This window comes from Scyliorhinus canicula, chromosome 9, assembly GCF_902713615.1.
Source record: "Scyliorhinus canicula chromosome 9, sScyCan1.1, whole genome shotgun sequence".
NCBI classification, from domain to species: domain Eukaryota; kingdom Metazoa; phylum Chordata; class Chondrichthyes; order Carcharhiniformes; family Scyliorhinidae; genus Scyliorhinus; species Scyliorhinus canicula.
In genome coordinates, this window is record NC_052154.1 from 106,341,896 (window position 1) to 106,359,015 (window position 17,120).

Sequence of the window (17,120 nt, forward strand, 5' to 3'; positions counted from 1 at the left end):
TAGAGCAGTCTTATCTGAAGACAAGGAAGAGGTTGAAGCAACCCAGTTGCAACAATATTTGAAGCTATTCAGCCAAAGTTTGAAGAGGTTCTAACAGGAGCCAAATCCGTTTTATAAAGCAGGTATAACTCTATGCCCTGCTGATTTTAAGATAGACTGAGAGCTGTGTGTTTCTTTTCTTGTTGCTTAATGATAAATTGAATAGTGTTAAGGGGTAATTGGAAGCAGTTATTTTCAGGTGTGAAGTTCAAAAGTTACCTATCCTGCACATCTTTGGGTCATAGAGGTAACACCCATGCAGACACAGAAGATAAAGATCGAACCCGGATCCGCGGCGTTGTGAGGCAGTAGCACCACCGTGCCGCCCCGTCATTCTTTTGATGATGTTAAATTTATGCTCTCTAGTTATTGACTGGCTGACCTTTCAATAATTCCCAAATTAAACAACTTTGTCATTTTAAATTTTTTCCAGACCTCTTCCATCTTTTCCATTCTAATGAAAACAGTGTCAGTTTCTTGAGTTTCTCCCACTTATTCACTTATTCATCCTAGTACCTTAATATCATTCAATAATTGATTAAATTCAAACCAAACTTTTCTTACTTAGTTCTTCATTGGTTTTCAAAAGTACACTGAACACATCTGGCTCATCCGTGTCCTCTTGTTCCCATGTCGAGGCATCTGTAAAATGGATTTAAAATAATAAAATATTGTTTGATTTTATGATCTCAGACTGTACAATGTTACACAACAGTCCATTCCCCCATGTGGTATATTGTAACCTATTTGGTCCAAACTTTAGAAACTGGAAACATCAGTTTTATGCATGTCTGGAGCAGCCTCGTATAATTGTGAGGTGACTTGGTTCAGGCAGAGGCAAGAAACTGTAACTCAGTCACTGACTGATATGTCTGGTGTGCAGGAGAACCATGACATTTTACAGCAAACTGGGAATATGAGTGATGTCTTCAAAGTTTGCTTTGTTCCTGCTCCTGTTAAACAGGCTCCTTATCCCTAGCTGGCAACTGTTTCACTCATACTGACAATGTGACAAAAAGTTGGACAGAGGGGCTGATTACTGTGGGTGTATGTGCGTATGCGTGTGTAAGTGCATGTGGCAGGAGGGAGAGGGGTTAATTGCTGGGTGTGTGTTGAAATGGGGTTACTTTGGAAAATAGTTAGTATGCACTAGTGTAGAGGGTTCAGGTTAGGTAAGAACTTGAAGTGACTGCAAATGTCTTTAAATGCATACCGTCAATGCATTCGAATTTACAAGTCTTATAGAATATTTATAAAGGAATATATTGTTTAATTGTTTATGAACTTTATTCTATGTCCCTGTGCAAGAGTGCAGCAGTCCAGATTTTCAAATGGATGGATTTGATCACATGCACTTTTATATCTTGATTTTGACACGTTTATGTCGCGCAAACATATTTATATCTTGTTCACACATTTTTGGTGAACCATTCTAATAGTATTCGATGATGCAGAAAATTTCAAAAATCAGAAATATCTTAGGCCCAAGCATTCCAGATTGGAGAGATGACAAAGTACCTCTCAACATTCTGCCAATGTTATTTTTCAGCTTTAAATATTGAAAGAAAATATTATTTGCTGACTGTGTTCTATCTCTCTTGGCATGCTAATACTTCCTTACAATACCTAATACTAATGTCCTATTGTTTTATGATAAAATAAGTATTGAAAATGCCACAACACTGACATAGTAACAAAATATACAATTGTATGTTATTTCCCACTGCCAGTCCCAAATCACTTTGATTGTATTCCTGAATCGCATTGCTAGTCTCAAGCCACTCGACTGGTACCATGTTTTGTTACCTGTGTGGTAGGTAACATGTGCTCCTCAGTCCTTGGTTAGTGATAAGGTATTCTGAATCCCGATGAAGAAGGTTCAAGCTCTTCCAGTCGTAACAAAAGGTTTATTGAGTAACTACAACAATATTTACATGAGTTCTTTAACTTTGATACTAGTGAGAAGGTTAACAAGATCTAACTATGGTAACTATACGTAACTCCACTGGCCATCTAAACTACTCTGCTGTTGCTTTGATCACAGTGCACCCAAGAGAGAGAGACCCAATGTGGCTGCCTTTTATACCCTTGTTGGTCCAGCCCTCTCGTGATCATGTGGTGCTACTGATTGCGCATTAACCCCTTGTATACATGCACACAGAGACAGTAGAGATATCCAATGCGGGGAGTATGTGGGACGAGAGCACGTAGGGTGCTCTGACGGTCTGGATCCAAGGTCTTGATCAGTCTGTTGAGTTGGCGGATGTGTTCCTTGGTCGAATCTGCGGGTAACTGTCTGTAGTATTCCTGGTTGTTGAGTAGTACTTCATACTTCATTGCAGTAGTCCGTTCTGTTCAGTATGACGGTGGCCCCTCCTTTGTCTGCTGGTTTGATAACGATGTTGCGGTTGGTCGTGAGAGCGCGGATGGCATTGCATTGTGCTTGGGTGACATTCACATGTCTTGTGAATGCGACTAATTAATCTGGCATTGATGCGACTCCTGACGGCTTGAGCATACATGTCGAGTCTAGGGCAGCAGCCTTCGGGAAGGGTCCAATTCAACTCTTTCCTCTTCTGTTGCCGCAATGCAGATCTCTCGGTCTGCTGTTCTGGTTCATTGGTAGTCTCCTTGGGTTCGCTGTTGGCCTCTTGGGATCTGTGGATGAATTCCCGGAGCCTCATTCGCCTGATGAATTCCTCCGTGTCTGCCGTGAGGCTGATGGAGTCCATTTTAGTGGTGGTGCAGAAATTGAGCCCTCTGCTGAGGACTTCGATTAGGAAAATTGGATGACAAATATCGTGGGCAATTCAGGGTTGAAAAATGTTTGGCTGCAGTTGTCAAGTTGTAAAAAAAAATGCTGTTGCAAAACCTTGTTTTTTTTAGCAGCCAAAGATGAACAAAGTGCCTCACACTGTGAATTGTTGGTCCATCACAGGAAAAGGAAGGCCACAACTGCAGGGTGAGAGTGAAGACCAGAAAGGTCCCACCGGACCTGCGGTCCGTCACCGCAGGAGAGCGGCGGGCACTGGACCTGGTCGGCAGTCACCAAGGTGGAGGCCAACATTCTGGAAGCAAGATGCCTCCGATGGATTGCAGAGTCCCCACAACACGTGTGGCACCGGGAGCCCACGCAAAACACATTATTCAGGATCCTTGTCCTTTTTTGATTAACAGAGATGGAAGCTTGTGACAACGTGGGCGGAGGGGGAGGGGGAGCCTCTCTCCAGCGTCTCATTGTACATTTGTACTGTCAACAGACCCAGCAGTGCACCAAGACGTTTATCATATTCGGCTGAGAATCTGTCTAGTTTCAGAGCCTTCCCAGCATCGAATTCACACATCCCAGCAGCTGCCGCAGACCTACCGGAGCCCCCAATCCTTGCGCCCTCACCTGACCAACCATCGGAAACTCCAACGCATCCAGGAATCTATGTCTCAGTTCGTCCCCCAGTGGCGGTGCCGATTGATATAGCCTTCGATAGAAGGACGCAAAGATTTTAGTAATCCCTGCTGGGTCTGTGACCACCTCTGCCCTCCTCGCTCCGAAGTCTACCTATTACCCTAGCAGCCGTCTGCTTCCTTAGTTGATGGACGAGCATCCTACCAGCCTTCTCCCCATGTTCGTATAAGAAACCCCTGGCTCAAGGCAGCTGTCTCACTGTCTCCTCAGAGGTGACCAGATTAAACTCCATCCTGTACTTCAGTACTTCATCCTGTGGATCCAGGAATCTGCAATCAACTGCTAAGATCGCCTCCACCAATCTCGATTGTTCTTCTCACTCCACCCTTAGCCTATGCCTATGCGCCTGGATCGAAATAAGTTCCCCCCGAACCACAGCCTTCAACGCCTCCCACAACACCCCAGACCTCACGTGTCATTCTCATCCATATAATTACGAATGACCCCTTCCAACCTCTGACATAATCCTTTATCCGTAAGGAGACTGATGTCCAATCGCCACTGGGGTCTACAAGTGGACGTATTTTCCGCCCACAGGGTCAGACACCACGATCGCCAAGTACTCTGTCCCCGCAACTCAAGGAATCAACGACTTGTCTAAAACGAAAAAAATCTAATCGGGAATAACACTTGTGAACGTGTGGAAAGAAAACTCCCTCGCCTTAGGCCTCACAAAACGCCATGGGTGTATGCCCCCTCCACGAGCAGCATGAATTTCGACAGCTCTCCATCCATCACCAATGTCTTCCCAGGCTTGATGTGTCTAATTTCGGGCCCAAGACTGTATTAAAGTGTACCCCTAGGATGGGTCTGTGCAAATCTAGGTCTGGGATCATGGGCAGAACCCACCTCATAAAGTCCACAGCGTCCCAATTTGGTGCATATATATTGCACAGTACCACTGGGGAGCCCTCCAATCACCCACTCCCCAAAATCTACCATTTGGATCAGCAATTAACCTCTTCAGTGAAAGACACCCTTCTACTTATTACTACGGCCACCGCTCTCACCTTCATATCCAGTCCAGAGTGGTACACATGGCCAACCTATTCCCTTGTCAATCTTATCTGGTCTGCCACCTTCAAATGTGTCTCCTGGAAAAACATCAAGACCGCCCACAGGCTCTTTAGATGAGCAAATATGCGCGACCTTCAATAGGACCATTCAAGGCCTTGAACATTCCAAGTTACCATCGAGTGAGAGAGCACCCCCCCCCCAACTCCCGTCCTCCGACAATCAGCCATATTTTTGCTTGAGCTAAATCCACCAGGTCCTCAAGCTGCACCTTATGCGGCCACCGCCAGGATTTCACTGCCATCGACTCACATATCACAGCACCTGAACAAAACTCAAACCGTCAGCTATCCCATTACCGCTTCCCACTTCCTACCCTCCATTTAAACCAAATGAAAGAAATATACAACACTCTACCCTCCTCACACCATTTTGTCTCCCACATCTCTTTCATTTACTGGTTTTCACACCAGCATGGTGGCCCCCGCACGAAGCACACAACTACCCTGAATCCGCCAAAACACTTATATCCGATCCCAGACAAACGAAAAGGAAAGTGCCCAAGTTAGTAGATATTCCTCCTCCCATCCTTCCCATCTCCCCAGCTCGTGAGCACCAGTCCCGCCTCACTTGAACAAAAATGAAAACCGAAAGGAGAGTGATGGATAAACAAGTAACAGTATTAGAATACACAGCAATCAAACAAATAACACAAATCAAGATCAAGAACATTTGAACAATTTAACATATTTATAAATTCCCAATCCCTTAGTCTCAAAGAAACCGATCTACCTCCTCTGGGGTGTTCAAGAAGTATTCCAGTTTACGGAAGGTGATCCACAGACGGGCCGGATATAGCACTCCAAATCTCACACCTGGTGGAGTACTGCCTTAACTTTATTAAAACCGGGTCAGCATTTAGCTCGTTCCGCACCCCAATCGGGGTATATCCTAATTCCGCTCCCCTTCCATGCGTTCTTCTTCACCTGCCTGGCCCACCTCAGAATTCTTTCCTTGTCCAGGAATCGATGGAGGCGCACCCAAATCACCCTCGGTTGTTCAACTGCCTTCAGTTTCCTTCTCAGCGCCCTGTAAAATTAAAAACCTCCTCACCTACCAGCTTCCTCACCATCTGTGCCACATACTCCAATGGTTGCAACCCTTCCAGCCCCTCCAGGACACCCACTATTCCGGACATTCAACCCTCACTCTCGGTTCTCCAGCTCATTTACTCTATTCCGTACCTTTTAAAAACTGCCAGCAATCAGGGAAAGCCATTGTTCCTCGTGTTCGGTGACAGACTCCTCCATTTTTTGGAGCAAAGCGCCCTTTGACTTCAACCACTGCTCAACTCTCCCCGCTGCTGCTTTTATCGGGTCAATGGCCCTTTCCAGGTCTTGACCAGTTTCCATCCTCTGCTTCTGAAATGATACGGTTAAAACGTCCACTGTGCCACAGACCATTGGGCCGGGAGCACAGGCTCCGGGCCGGCCTCCACCAAGCCTTCAGCCATGCTCTCCAGAGCCTCGCACTCTTTTATTTTTGCAAAAATCCATGTTGGACCGCTCGAGAAGTTTGTCAGCACCTTCACTGAGTTGAGCTCAGACTTCGGGATTGCGTTAAAATGTCCGATCGGGAGTTTTAGGTAAAAGAAAAAAATTCCTCGTGTGGGAGTCACCAAGTGCAAGGGCGTCTACCACATGGTCGCCACCGGACGTCCCTCACCAATACTCCCACCTGCGCCCTAACCATGCGCCTTTTGTCTTGCAGGATCACCCAAGGGTGAAGGGCCATGGAGTGTCTCCACCCCTGGCCGCAAACCTAAGACTCACCTAGCGATGAGGCAGGACCTGCTGGCCATGTAAACGCCTAACCGCAACCTCGCGACACCCCATAGAACACGTCCGGGGACAACACCGACTACTCAGTACTCTCCACTACCCCAGAGACACTCATCTCAGTTAGGCACTTTACTAAAGAGGCTCCTGGGGTACTATCTGGTGTGCACCACACATGTGCTGAGGTACATCAAGTCAAGATAGGAACCCCCAAGGGAGCGGATGGTCGATGGCCGCAGAGCCAAGGACTACATGAGGGGGTATCAGCAACTGTCCAGCACAAGCCGGTGCAGTTGGAGGAGTCCAACTGCCTGCAGGGGCAGGAGGTGGTGTCGGCTATGTGTGACACCCAGGCCAAAACCGCATGGGTGGCGTCGCGGGGAATACCTTGGGTGTGATGGTATTGGCCATGAGTCAGAATATCCAGGGTCCGGGGCAAATGGGTTGTGGCTGAGGCAGAGGACAGGGCAGTCATGTCACTGGAATTCATGTACCAGGGCCACATGTACATTGCAGTAGCGCTGCAGAGCTTGGCCCAGTCACAACAGAATACAATACAAGAGCAGGATCCAGGACTGGCAGCTCGAGATGACAGCGGAGCCGCTGAAGCTCGCACCAGCTGGACCCCTGTCCCAAAGAGTAGCCCGCGGGCCATTAAGCACCCCAAGAGAGGAAGAGGTGATGAGGCTCCTCCTGCAGTGGAGGTGCCGGACAGGTGTGAATTCCTCACACCTGTCCCTGGCGCATTCATTGGGAAGCAGGCTGAACAGGGTTGCACCAGTGACACCCAGAAGACAGCCAGGCCTATTCAGGCCCAGTCGCCCCAGCCCAGAATCCGTCCACACCCCTGCCACCCCACCTATTTGATGGGAACGTGAGATGGAATAGTCAGCAAACATGCAAAGATTACCGACGGACAGTGGAGAGTGCTACTGAGAGCAGGAGTCCAACGATGCGGAGTGGGTTGTCATCATCTTCCATCTTATGGACTGGACCCGCTGATACACTTCAGCACTGGAAGCACGGATGGGGGGTGCAGGGAGGGTGCACTTTGGCACAGGTAGAAAAAATGGTGGGGGGGTGCAGGGGAGGAGGTTATTGGATGACTGGGCGAGATTGTCGAGCCATCAATGCCAAGTCTCCTAAGTGGCCCTGGTGGTGATGACAGCGTCCTGTGCACGGCGGCCCAGACGCACACGCTGTGCAACTTCCAATCGCTGCCCAGGCCCCATGCCCTGCCCATCCTGGTCCTCTTCCACATCCTCGTCGGAAGAGGCCTCGCGTTCATCGTCCTCCTCCAGCATGTTGCCCTGTGCTGTGGATGTTGTGGAGGATACAGCAAGCCACCAAGGTGCCCCCCCACCTCCCCACCCAGAAGTACGACTGGCATCCCATGGCTTCACCTTTGGGAACATGTCTTTGCTCCTCCCCCTTATCCCAGCGTCCATGGCGTCTGATTCCCGATTTTAAATACCACAAGTGAACCACGCTGTCATTAATTCCTCCTGGTAGAGACCCGACGAATGCTGGGGCAGTTCAGTTAATAATATGTCAATGGCGCTTAGTTTACCGTTTGGATGCCCACATCGGAGAACGCATTCATGCCATGATCGCGGCACCAGAGAAAGGAATCCATGCAGTGCTCGGCGTAGCCTTGATTTTCAGCTGAAGCATTAGTATCCGCCCAATCGTGCTTTCCTCCATCCCTGCATATAGAATTCCGCTGAAGGTGTTTTCCAGCTTCGGGATATGAGTTCATTGCTGGATGGAGCTCAGAAATGCAGAGACAGTGAGTTTGGACATGCTTTGAGAGAGAGAGACTCGGAATCCACAATTCTTTCCAAGTAGGATAGTTAAAAAGACTAATAATACTTTAAAGTAGAAGTCTTGTCTGAAGACAAGGTAGAGGCTGATGTAACCTAGTTAAAGTAGCTATTTGAAGATATTCAGCCAGAGTCTTAAGGGGTTCCAACCGGACCTAGTCTACTTTATAAAGCAAGTATTACTCTACCAGGCATTTTTAAAGTGGGCATCGCAATGTGCAATGGCCGCAGCAGCCGGATTTTAACAATGCCAGCTGCGAGCGGCTTTAGAAATGAAGGCCACGATTGAATAAAAAAAATGCATGTGTGCCGGTCATCAATGCGCATTGCCCGGAGCCCAGAAAGAAACACCACCTCCTCCTGACGTCAATACGCTGACCCTGGAGAAGATTTATTTTTTAAATTCCATGCAGTTTTCCTGCCTGAAGCGAGGCAGAGAGTAGGTCACGCGTCCAGAATGCTGGTGTCACATGCTTTGGTCGTGATTGCGATTCCTCCATTTTTTTCAGCAGCAAACCAGCAACAGGTCTCTAAAATTTAAAATGGATTGTTTTGTAGGAACAGAGGGTCAGAGACACAAACAGTCCAGGATCTCACAACTAAACTGCTGGAGGGAGTGGCTCAGGAGAATACACAGCCTGACAAAGCAGTAGTGGTGTGAACTGTTCAGGAGAGTCCACACTAGGACAAAGCAGTGCTGGTGTGACCTGTTCAGATGGATCCACAACAGGACAAAGTAGTGCTGGTGTGAGCTCCAGAGGCTTTGGTGAACAGCCCATTAAGAAGCTGAAATCAAGCGCAAGTAGTATAAAGACAATCTTTTACAGTATGGGTTTATTAATTGTGCCAATGCAAATCAGGATGCAAGGTCCATGTGTGTTATATGCAGTGAAGAGCTGGCAAATGAAAGTTTAAAACCCTCAAAACTTCAAAGGCATTTGAAGTTCGAAGAACGCATGCCACGTTCGAGGTCAAAACTCTTGATTTTTTCCAAAGGGTGCAACGAAAACATAAATCATCAGCTGAGAGCAGAGAGATTAATTCTGTAGCAGAGAGATTAATTCTGCTACATCATTACATATAGTTTGTACAGTCATAATTGAGAGGTTCGTTGAAAAAGTGAAATGCATCCGACCTGGTGATAACACAGTGGCTCACCGAATATGTGATATTGCTGAGAATTTAGAAGCCCAGCTTATTTCTCGTTTAGAAATCAGCACAGGAGTTCTCAATACAATTGGATGAAAGTAAAGGGCCATGATTCTCCGACCCCGCGCCGAGTCGGAGAATTGCCGGTGAAGCCGGAAATTCCCGCCACACCACTCCGACACGATTCTCTGGACACTGGAGAATCAGCGCCAGTCGTGCACGCGCGGTCAAAGCCGCGATGGTTGGGGGCCATTGAAAGAGGCCCCCGCAGCGATTCTCCATGATCGACTGCCCGAGAACCAGCCAGCATGTTTCCAACCTGGTTCCACCCAGCAGGAGCTCGTCATGCAGCCGCGCTGGCCGTCCTCGTGGGGGGCAGGGGGATCAGACTCCCGGGGGGGGGGGGGGTCCTCCACGAGGGCCAGGCCCACAATCGGGGACTACCGATTGGTGGGCACGTGTGATCCGGGAGGGGCCTACCTTCTTCCGCACTGGGCCGCTGTGTCGCTACGCCATGTTGCACGGTGCAGTTGCGGAAACGGCACCACATACATGCACCGCCGCGGAAACAGCCGCCGTGCGCATGCGTGGACCCGCGCCGGCAATGCACTGCCGCATATCGGCGCCGGAGCTACGTGCAGCTCTCCAGCACCGTGCTGGCCCCCTGAATTACTGGGCCAAGAGACCCATTGACGCCGGCTTGAAACACTCCGATGTTTATGCCTGCATCAACACTTAGCCGGAATTTTGGCGAATCCCGGCCCAGATTTTGCAACCTTGCTAGTTTACGATAGGTATGTTTGGCACAAGGAATTTGTTGAGGATTTGCTATGCTACCTGACTTTATTAACCCACACAAATGGCGCAGAGATTTTTGAAGCATTGAATAGTTTTGTGGTTAGAAAGTGCGGGCTTGGAGACTTCCGGTGGCAACTAGGAGGGAGTAGGTCGCACGTTTGGTGGCTCCCGTTTCGGTCGGACTTTTGGGTCTTTTCCCCTAACTTTTTTGCGCTTTTGAGCGCAGAACTGGAAAGCAATAGTACTCAGGCACTGAACCCATACAGAGTTGTAAGGACTTAAGAAGACGGAGGGACGTAAACAGCAGAAGAAGTGGTCGAACAAGGGCACGGTGGAAGCTGTGAGAGAGACCAATATCGCCAGTGTCCAGAGCAAGGCGCCGACAGCTCAGCCTACAATGGAGCAGCTACAGGCCATGCAGAACGGCTTTTTAGCTATGAAGCGTGATAATTTGGAGCCACTCGAGAAATCGATGGACCTATTGGAAAAAAGGCTGGATGATCAGGCTGAGAAGCTCCAGAAGCTGGAGAAGACGGTGGAGGAGCAGGCCGACTTTCAAATGGTGGCGGACGTGGAGATTCGGAGGTTGAGGGATCAGCAAAAAATGTTCCTGGAAAGACTGGAGGACCTGGACACCAGATCCCGCCGGCAGAATATAAGAATTGTTGGCCTCCCGAAGGGGGCTGAGGGGCTGGATGCTGCCACGTATGTTGAGGGTATGTTTCAGAAGCTGCTGGGGAACGAGGTGTTCCCTTGCCCGCCAGTGGTGGATAGGGCACACAGAGTGCAGGTGAGGCAGCCGCGATGAGGGGGTCCTGCACAAGCGATGGTGGTCCGGTTCTACAGGTACCTTGGCAAGGAGCGGGTTCTGTAATGGGCCAAGAGCACACGAAGCTGTACCTGGGACTATAGTACCCTGGGTGTTTACCAAGACCTGAGCACTGAGGTGGCCAGGAGGAGGGGAGGCTACAGGCAGGTGAAGGAGATTTTGTATAAGAACAAGGCGAAATTCGGACTTCTTTTTCCGGCGCGACTGTGGGTCACGTATAAGAGTCAGCACCACTGTTTCGAGGAACCAGAGAAGGCAATGGACTTTGTTGAGAAGCAAGGGCTGGCTCTGAGCTGAGGACTCTTGGTAGAACTTTTAAGTCTATTTTCTTTCTCTCTTGCTTTGAGAGATGCTTGCAAGTTTGGACCCTTTCTTTTCATTATTTTGACCTTTTTAGGTTGATGTGTTTTGATTGCGTTGTGTTTTTCTTGTTCTTTTCCGTGGTTTCCCTGAATGTTTCCTTTTTGGGTTTCTTATTTGGTTGGAGGTTTGGTAGGGAGAAAATAAAAAAAGAAAAAGGTGTGGTTATGATGGGGGTTTCGGGGGAATTTTTTTGCAATCTTTTTCTGTGTGTGGAGGGGAAGGGCCTGGTACTTCTTATCTCTATCTGTTTGATTTAAATTGCACTATTGTAGGGGATGTCTTTGACTTGTATGGAGTATGTGTTTGATCAGGGCTGGTTTGGGGAAGTGGTTATGGATGGGCTGGGGGGAGGGGAGCCAGGGAACAATGGGTGAGAGACATGCTGGCATCGAAGCTGGGAGCCACCAGGCTAGCTGGGTGGGCTAGTCAACGGAAGCCAGGTGGTGGTGGTGGTGGTGGTGGTGGTGGGGGGGTTCATATAGTTAGACTAGAGCAGGGGACGGGTGGTAGGATGGTGTTACTGGGGGGGGGGGGGGGGGAGCTGATTTGCTGACGAGGATGGAAACTGAACATGGCAACAGTGAGGAGGTCATGGGGGGGTGGAGCCAGCCAGGAGGCGGGCAAGAGGAAGCGCGCTGGGGCTGGCCAAGGAAAGGGGATGGCTGATCGACAAAGGGGGGGGGGGGGGGGGGGGGGGGGCGGCGAAGTGCCCCCCCCCCAACCAGGCTGATCACCTGGAATGTTAGAGGGCTAAACAGGCCAATGACGAGGGCGCGTGTGTTCCCGCATTTGCGGGTTCTAAAGGTGAAGGCAGATGTAGTCATGCTGCAGGAGACGCACCTGAAAGTGGCAGACCAGGTTAGGTTAAGGAAGGGCTGGGTTAGTCAGGTCTTTCATTCGGGGCTCGACACTAAGACGAGGGGGGTTGCGATCCTGATTAATAAAAGGGTTCAATTTGAGGTGGAGGGTACTTTTGCGGATGGGGGCGGCAGATTTGTTATGGTTAGGGGTAAGCTCGAAGGGGTGAGACTAGTCTTGGTCAGTGTGTATGCCCCTAACTGGAACGATGTGGGTTTTATCAGGAGGTTGCTAGTTAAGATCCCTGACTGGGACTCACGCAAACTGATCACTGGTGGGGACTTTAACACAGTCCTGGAACCGAGCCTGGATCGGTCGTCTTCAAAAACGGTCAGGTTGCCAGCGACGGCAAAGGAACTGAGAGGGTTCATGGAGGAAATGGGGGGAGCTGATCCGTGGAGGGAGGGCGAGGGCGTTTTCGTACTACTCCAAAGTCCATAAGGTGTATTCCTGAATTGATTTCTTTGTCATGAGTAGGGACTTGTTGGCTGAGATGGTGGGGGCAGAATATTCGGCAATTACCATATCGGGCCATGCTCCGCACTGGGTAAATCTACAGATTTGTAAGGATAGCTTTCAGCACCCACAATGGAGGTTGGAAGTTGGATTGCTTGCGGACGAAGCGATGTGTGAGAGACCCAGGAAATGCATGCAGAATTACCTGCAGGTAAATGACACCGGAGAAGTCTCAGCAACAGTGCTCTGGGAGGCACTGAAGGCAGTGGTGAGTGGGGAGCTGATCGCAATCCGGGCTCATAGGGACAGGACAGAAACGGATCAACTGGTTCAGGAAATTTTACGGACGGACAGGAGCTACGCGGAGTCCCCGAGACCAGAGAGGGAGATAGGAAGGATAGCAGATGGGGAGGTAAATCTGGTGGGGGACCGGCCAGGGCTGAACAATGTGTTTAGGGGCTTTTATAGTAAGCTGTACACTTCGGAACCCCCCAGGGGACCGGAGTGGATGAGGCGATTCCTGGACGGACAGACCTTCCAAGAGTGGGTAGAGGATTGGTAGACGGACTGGGGCCCTGGTAGGTCGAAGAGGTATTGGGGGCCTGAAGGTCATGCAGTCGGGTAAGGCCCCGGGGCCGGATGATATCTGGTGGAGTTTTACAAAAAGTTTGCCGAGATAGTGGGGCCGGTATTGGTCAGGGTTTTTAACGAGGGCAACACAGAGGGGTCCTACCCCCGACGATGCTGCAGGCCACTATTTGCTTATTCTGAAACGAGATACAGACCCGGAGGCTTGTGGGTCTTACAGGCGCTAAGTTACTGGCCAAGATCTTGGCGACTAGAATTGAGGACTGTGTACCTGACGTAATTGCGGAGGACCAAACTGTGTTCATAAAGGGTAGGCAACTAGCAGCCAATCTAAGAAGGCTGCTTAATGTGATTATGATGCCCCCGGAGAACAGAGATGCAGAGATAGTGGTAGCTACGGATGCAAAAAAGGCTTTTGACCAGGTTGAGTGGGACTATCTGTGGGAGGTGCTGGGAAGGTTTGGGTTCGGGGAGGAGTTCATTGGCTGGGTTTGGCTGTTATATCAGGCCCCAGAGGCTAGTGTAAGGACGATCAGGATGGCATCAGATTATTTCAGACTGCACCACGGGACAAGACAGGGTTGCCCTCTCTCCCCACTGCTGTTCGCGCTGGCCATAGAGCCGCTGGCAATTGCTCTGAGAGCTTCAAGGGACTGGAAAGGGCTGGTCCGAGCCCGGGGGGGGGGGGGGGGGGGGGGGGGGGTGGAACATAAAGTCTTGTTATACGCGGATGACCTACTGTTATACGGATCGGACCCAATGGTGGGGATGGGCGGGATCATGGAAATCCTGAGGTAATTTGGCCGGTATAAATTGAACATGGCTAAGAGCGAGCTGTTTGTAATTCCGGCGAGGAGGCAGGAGAGTAGGCTGAAGGGGTTTTCGTTCAGACTGGTAGGAGAAAGCTTTAGATCCTTGGGATACAGGTGGACGGGACTGGGGAAGGTTGCATAAGCTCAACTTGCCCCGATTGGTGGAACGAGTGAGGGAGGCAGTTCGGAGTTGGGATGCGCTCCCGCTGTCACTAGCGGTGAGGGTGCAGACTGTTAAGATAACAATTCTCCCGAGATTCTTGTTCATATTTCAATGTCTCCCTATTTTCATCCCGAGGTCCTTCTTTAAGAGGCTGAATAAAATTGTCCTGGGATGCGTCTGGGCGAAGAAATCCCCGAGGGTGAGGAAGGTGATGCTCGAAAGGAACAGTGGGAAGGGGGGACTGCCGTTGCCAAACTTTAGCAATTACTACTGGGCGGCCAACATAGTGACGATAAGGAAATAGATGGTGGGTACGGGGTCGGTTTGGGAGCGGATGGAGGCTGCTTCATGCAGGGCCACCAGTTTGGCAGCCCTGGATAAGGCGCCTCTGCCGCTCCCGCCGGCGCGGTACTCCACCAGCCCTATAGTGATGGTGGGTCTGTGGATCTGGGGCCAGTGGAGGAGGCATATTGGGGAAGTGAGAGCATCGGTGTGGACCCCAATCTGCGGGGGGAGGAGCTCGGGAGGGGGGAGTGGGGGGGGGGGGGGTGATAGAGGACAGTATTTGGGCAGAAGCTCTGGCAGAGTAAACACGACCGCAACATGCGCCAGGCTCAGTCTGATCCAGTTTAAGGTCGTGCATCGGGCCCACAGGACAGTGGCCCGGATGAGTAAATTCTTCGAGCTGGAGGACAAGTGTGCCAGATGCGTCGGTGGGCTGGCTAATCACGTGCACATGTTCTGGTCGTGCCCGAGACTCAGGGGGTACTGGCAGGGATTCACGGACATCATGTCCCGGGTTTTGAAAACTGGGGTGGTAATGAGTCGAGGTGGCAATCTTTGGGGTGTTGGAGGACCCGGGAGTCCAGGGGGAGAAGGAGGCCGACATCTTGGCCTTTGCTTCCCTGGTAGCCCGGTGATGAATACTGTTGGCATGGAGAGACTCAAAGCCCCCGAAGACTGAAGCATGGTTTTCAGACTTGGCGAGCTTTCTCGGTCGAGAAAAGGTTAAGTTCGCCTTGAGAGGTTCACTATTAGGGTTCGCCCAGAGGTGGCAGGCATTCATTGACTTCTTTGCGGAGAATTAATCGTCAGCAGGGGCGGGGAAGGGAGGGGGTGGTAGGTCCTTGCGAGAATTGAGTCGTGGTTTGCACTATGCATTATTTGCTTTTTCTTTTGTGCAGTACTATACAATGTCATTGTTTTATATGCCAAAAATACCTCAATAAAATTGTCTATTAAACAAAAAGAAAGTGCGGGCTTGACTGGGTTCGTTGCAGAGGAATCACATGCGATGGAGCAGCCAACATGACTGGGAAAACAGCAGAGTTATAATAAAGGAAGGGTGCTGGTCAGGACATTGTTTGGAATCGTTGTTTTATTCACTGTGAGGCACTGGCATAGAAAGGGATTCCATCTGATCTTGAAGTGGTGTTGAAAGGAATTTTGAAAGTTGTGAATTTCATTAAGCGCAGTGCACTCAAAACCAGACGTTTTGAGACTCTGTGTTCCGATATGGGGGCTGAGCACACACATTTATTGTTCCACACAGAAGTACAGTGAGTAGCACCTGACCCCTTGACAGCCAGAGTTTACGAACTGAGGCAAGAAATCCACACTTTCCTTATTGAGAAATTGCCCTCGCTGGCTGATTTGTTGCTGATGAAACTTGGATGCTCACTATGTCTTACCTTGCAGGCATCTTTTCAATTCTGAATGAACGGAACCTCAAATTGCAAGGGAAGGATGATGATTGTTTTTGGCACTGTGAAGAAATCACAGCTTTCCAAAAGTCATTGAAACTTTGGCAATTGCGAGTGCAAAGCCAAAATTACTACATGTTCCCCACACTGCTATGACACATCAAGGAAAACAGCATTTGTAAGGAAACTTAAATGGACTGACAAGTCAGTTGCATTTGGCTGCGTTGATCAACAATTTTGGTCGCTACTTTTCAGAGGAGAAGTTTAAGATTTTGGGAAAGAGGCGAGTGAAAACCCCTTTGAGTTTGAGACCCAGAATCAGTTGTTATCTTGCAGATGACTCCGAATGAAAAAACTGAACTTCTGCACCTCGGCTTTGACAGCACATTAAACAAATGGGACAAGTCAATGAGGCTGTCAACATTCTGGAGTAGCGTCACCGAGGAGTGTCCGGAGCTGAGTAAAACAAGCATTGTGTTGCTTTTGCCCTTCACAACGACCTACATCTGCGAGGTTGGATTTTCCATCATCACAAAGATGAAGACAACACAAACAAACGGGCTGAATCCTGCACCCGATGTGCGCATAACCTCTCCTCCTATGAACCTGATTAGAGTGAGATCGTGAGGGCCAAGAAGTTCACCCCTCGCATTAAAGGTAAGAGAAAATGGTGGGTCGCTAATGTCGGCCGGCGTGAGTCCCAAAATAAAAATGGATTCCTGGAAAAGATTTTTGATAAATGCCCTGCTAATTTTAAAATGGGTTAAGAGCTATATGTTTCTTTTCATATTGTTCAACAGGAAATTATATTGTTATGTTAAAGGTTATTGTAAGCTGTTCTTTACAGATGCGAAGTTAAAAGTTTAATATTGTATTCCTAATAAAGTCTTGTTTCAGAAATACCAAAGCCTTAGTTTTTCATGCAATCACTTCTGGAGCGAATCATTCTTTCCGTACAGTCTGAAAATAAACCAAATATTGGGGTTTTGGCCCAATATCCTAACCACTGTTGGGGTCTGGTCTGGAATGGTAACAACATTTAATGCATTGCTCATTTATTAGCATCTTCTTTTAACTGGACAAAAGACAATAAATTCAGACAAACAAAACCATGATAGGGAAAGATGACGAAATCCATAATCCCTCATGGAGCCAGGTCCCTATCTTTAAAATTGTGGAAGCAAATAATTATGGACCTGGGATGATGATTATCCCTTGGCCTCA

At 49.2% G+C, this 17,120-nt stretch overlaps 1 protein-coding gene across 1 annotated transcript in view; it reads right to left on the bottom strand.

Annotated features, from left to right (window-relative positions):
• The window catches only part of LOC119971593 (low choriolytic enzyme-like), a 137,318-nt gene that overhangs the window by 77,797 nt on the left and 42,401 nt on the right, over positions 1–17,120 (bottom strand). Inside the window, exon 5 of the mRNA XM_038807372.1 lies at positions 604–681. Within this exon, the coding sequence (XP_038663300.1) occupies positions 604–681 (78 nt within the window). The remainder of the gene's footprint in view (positions 1–603; positions 682–17,120) is intronic.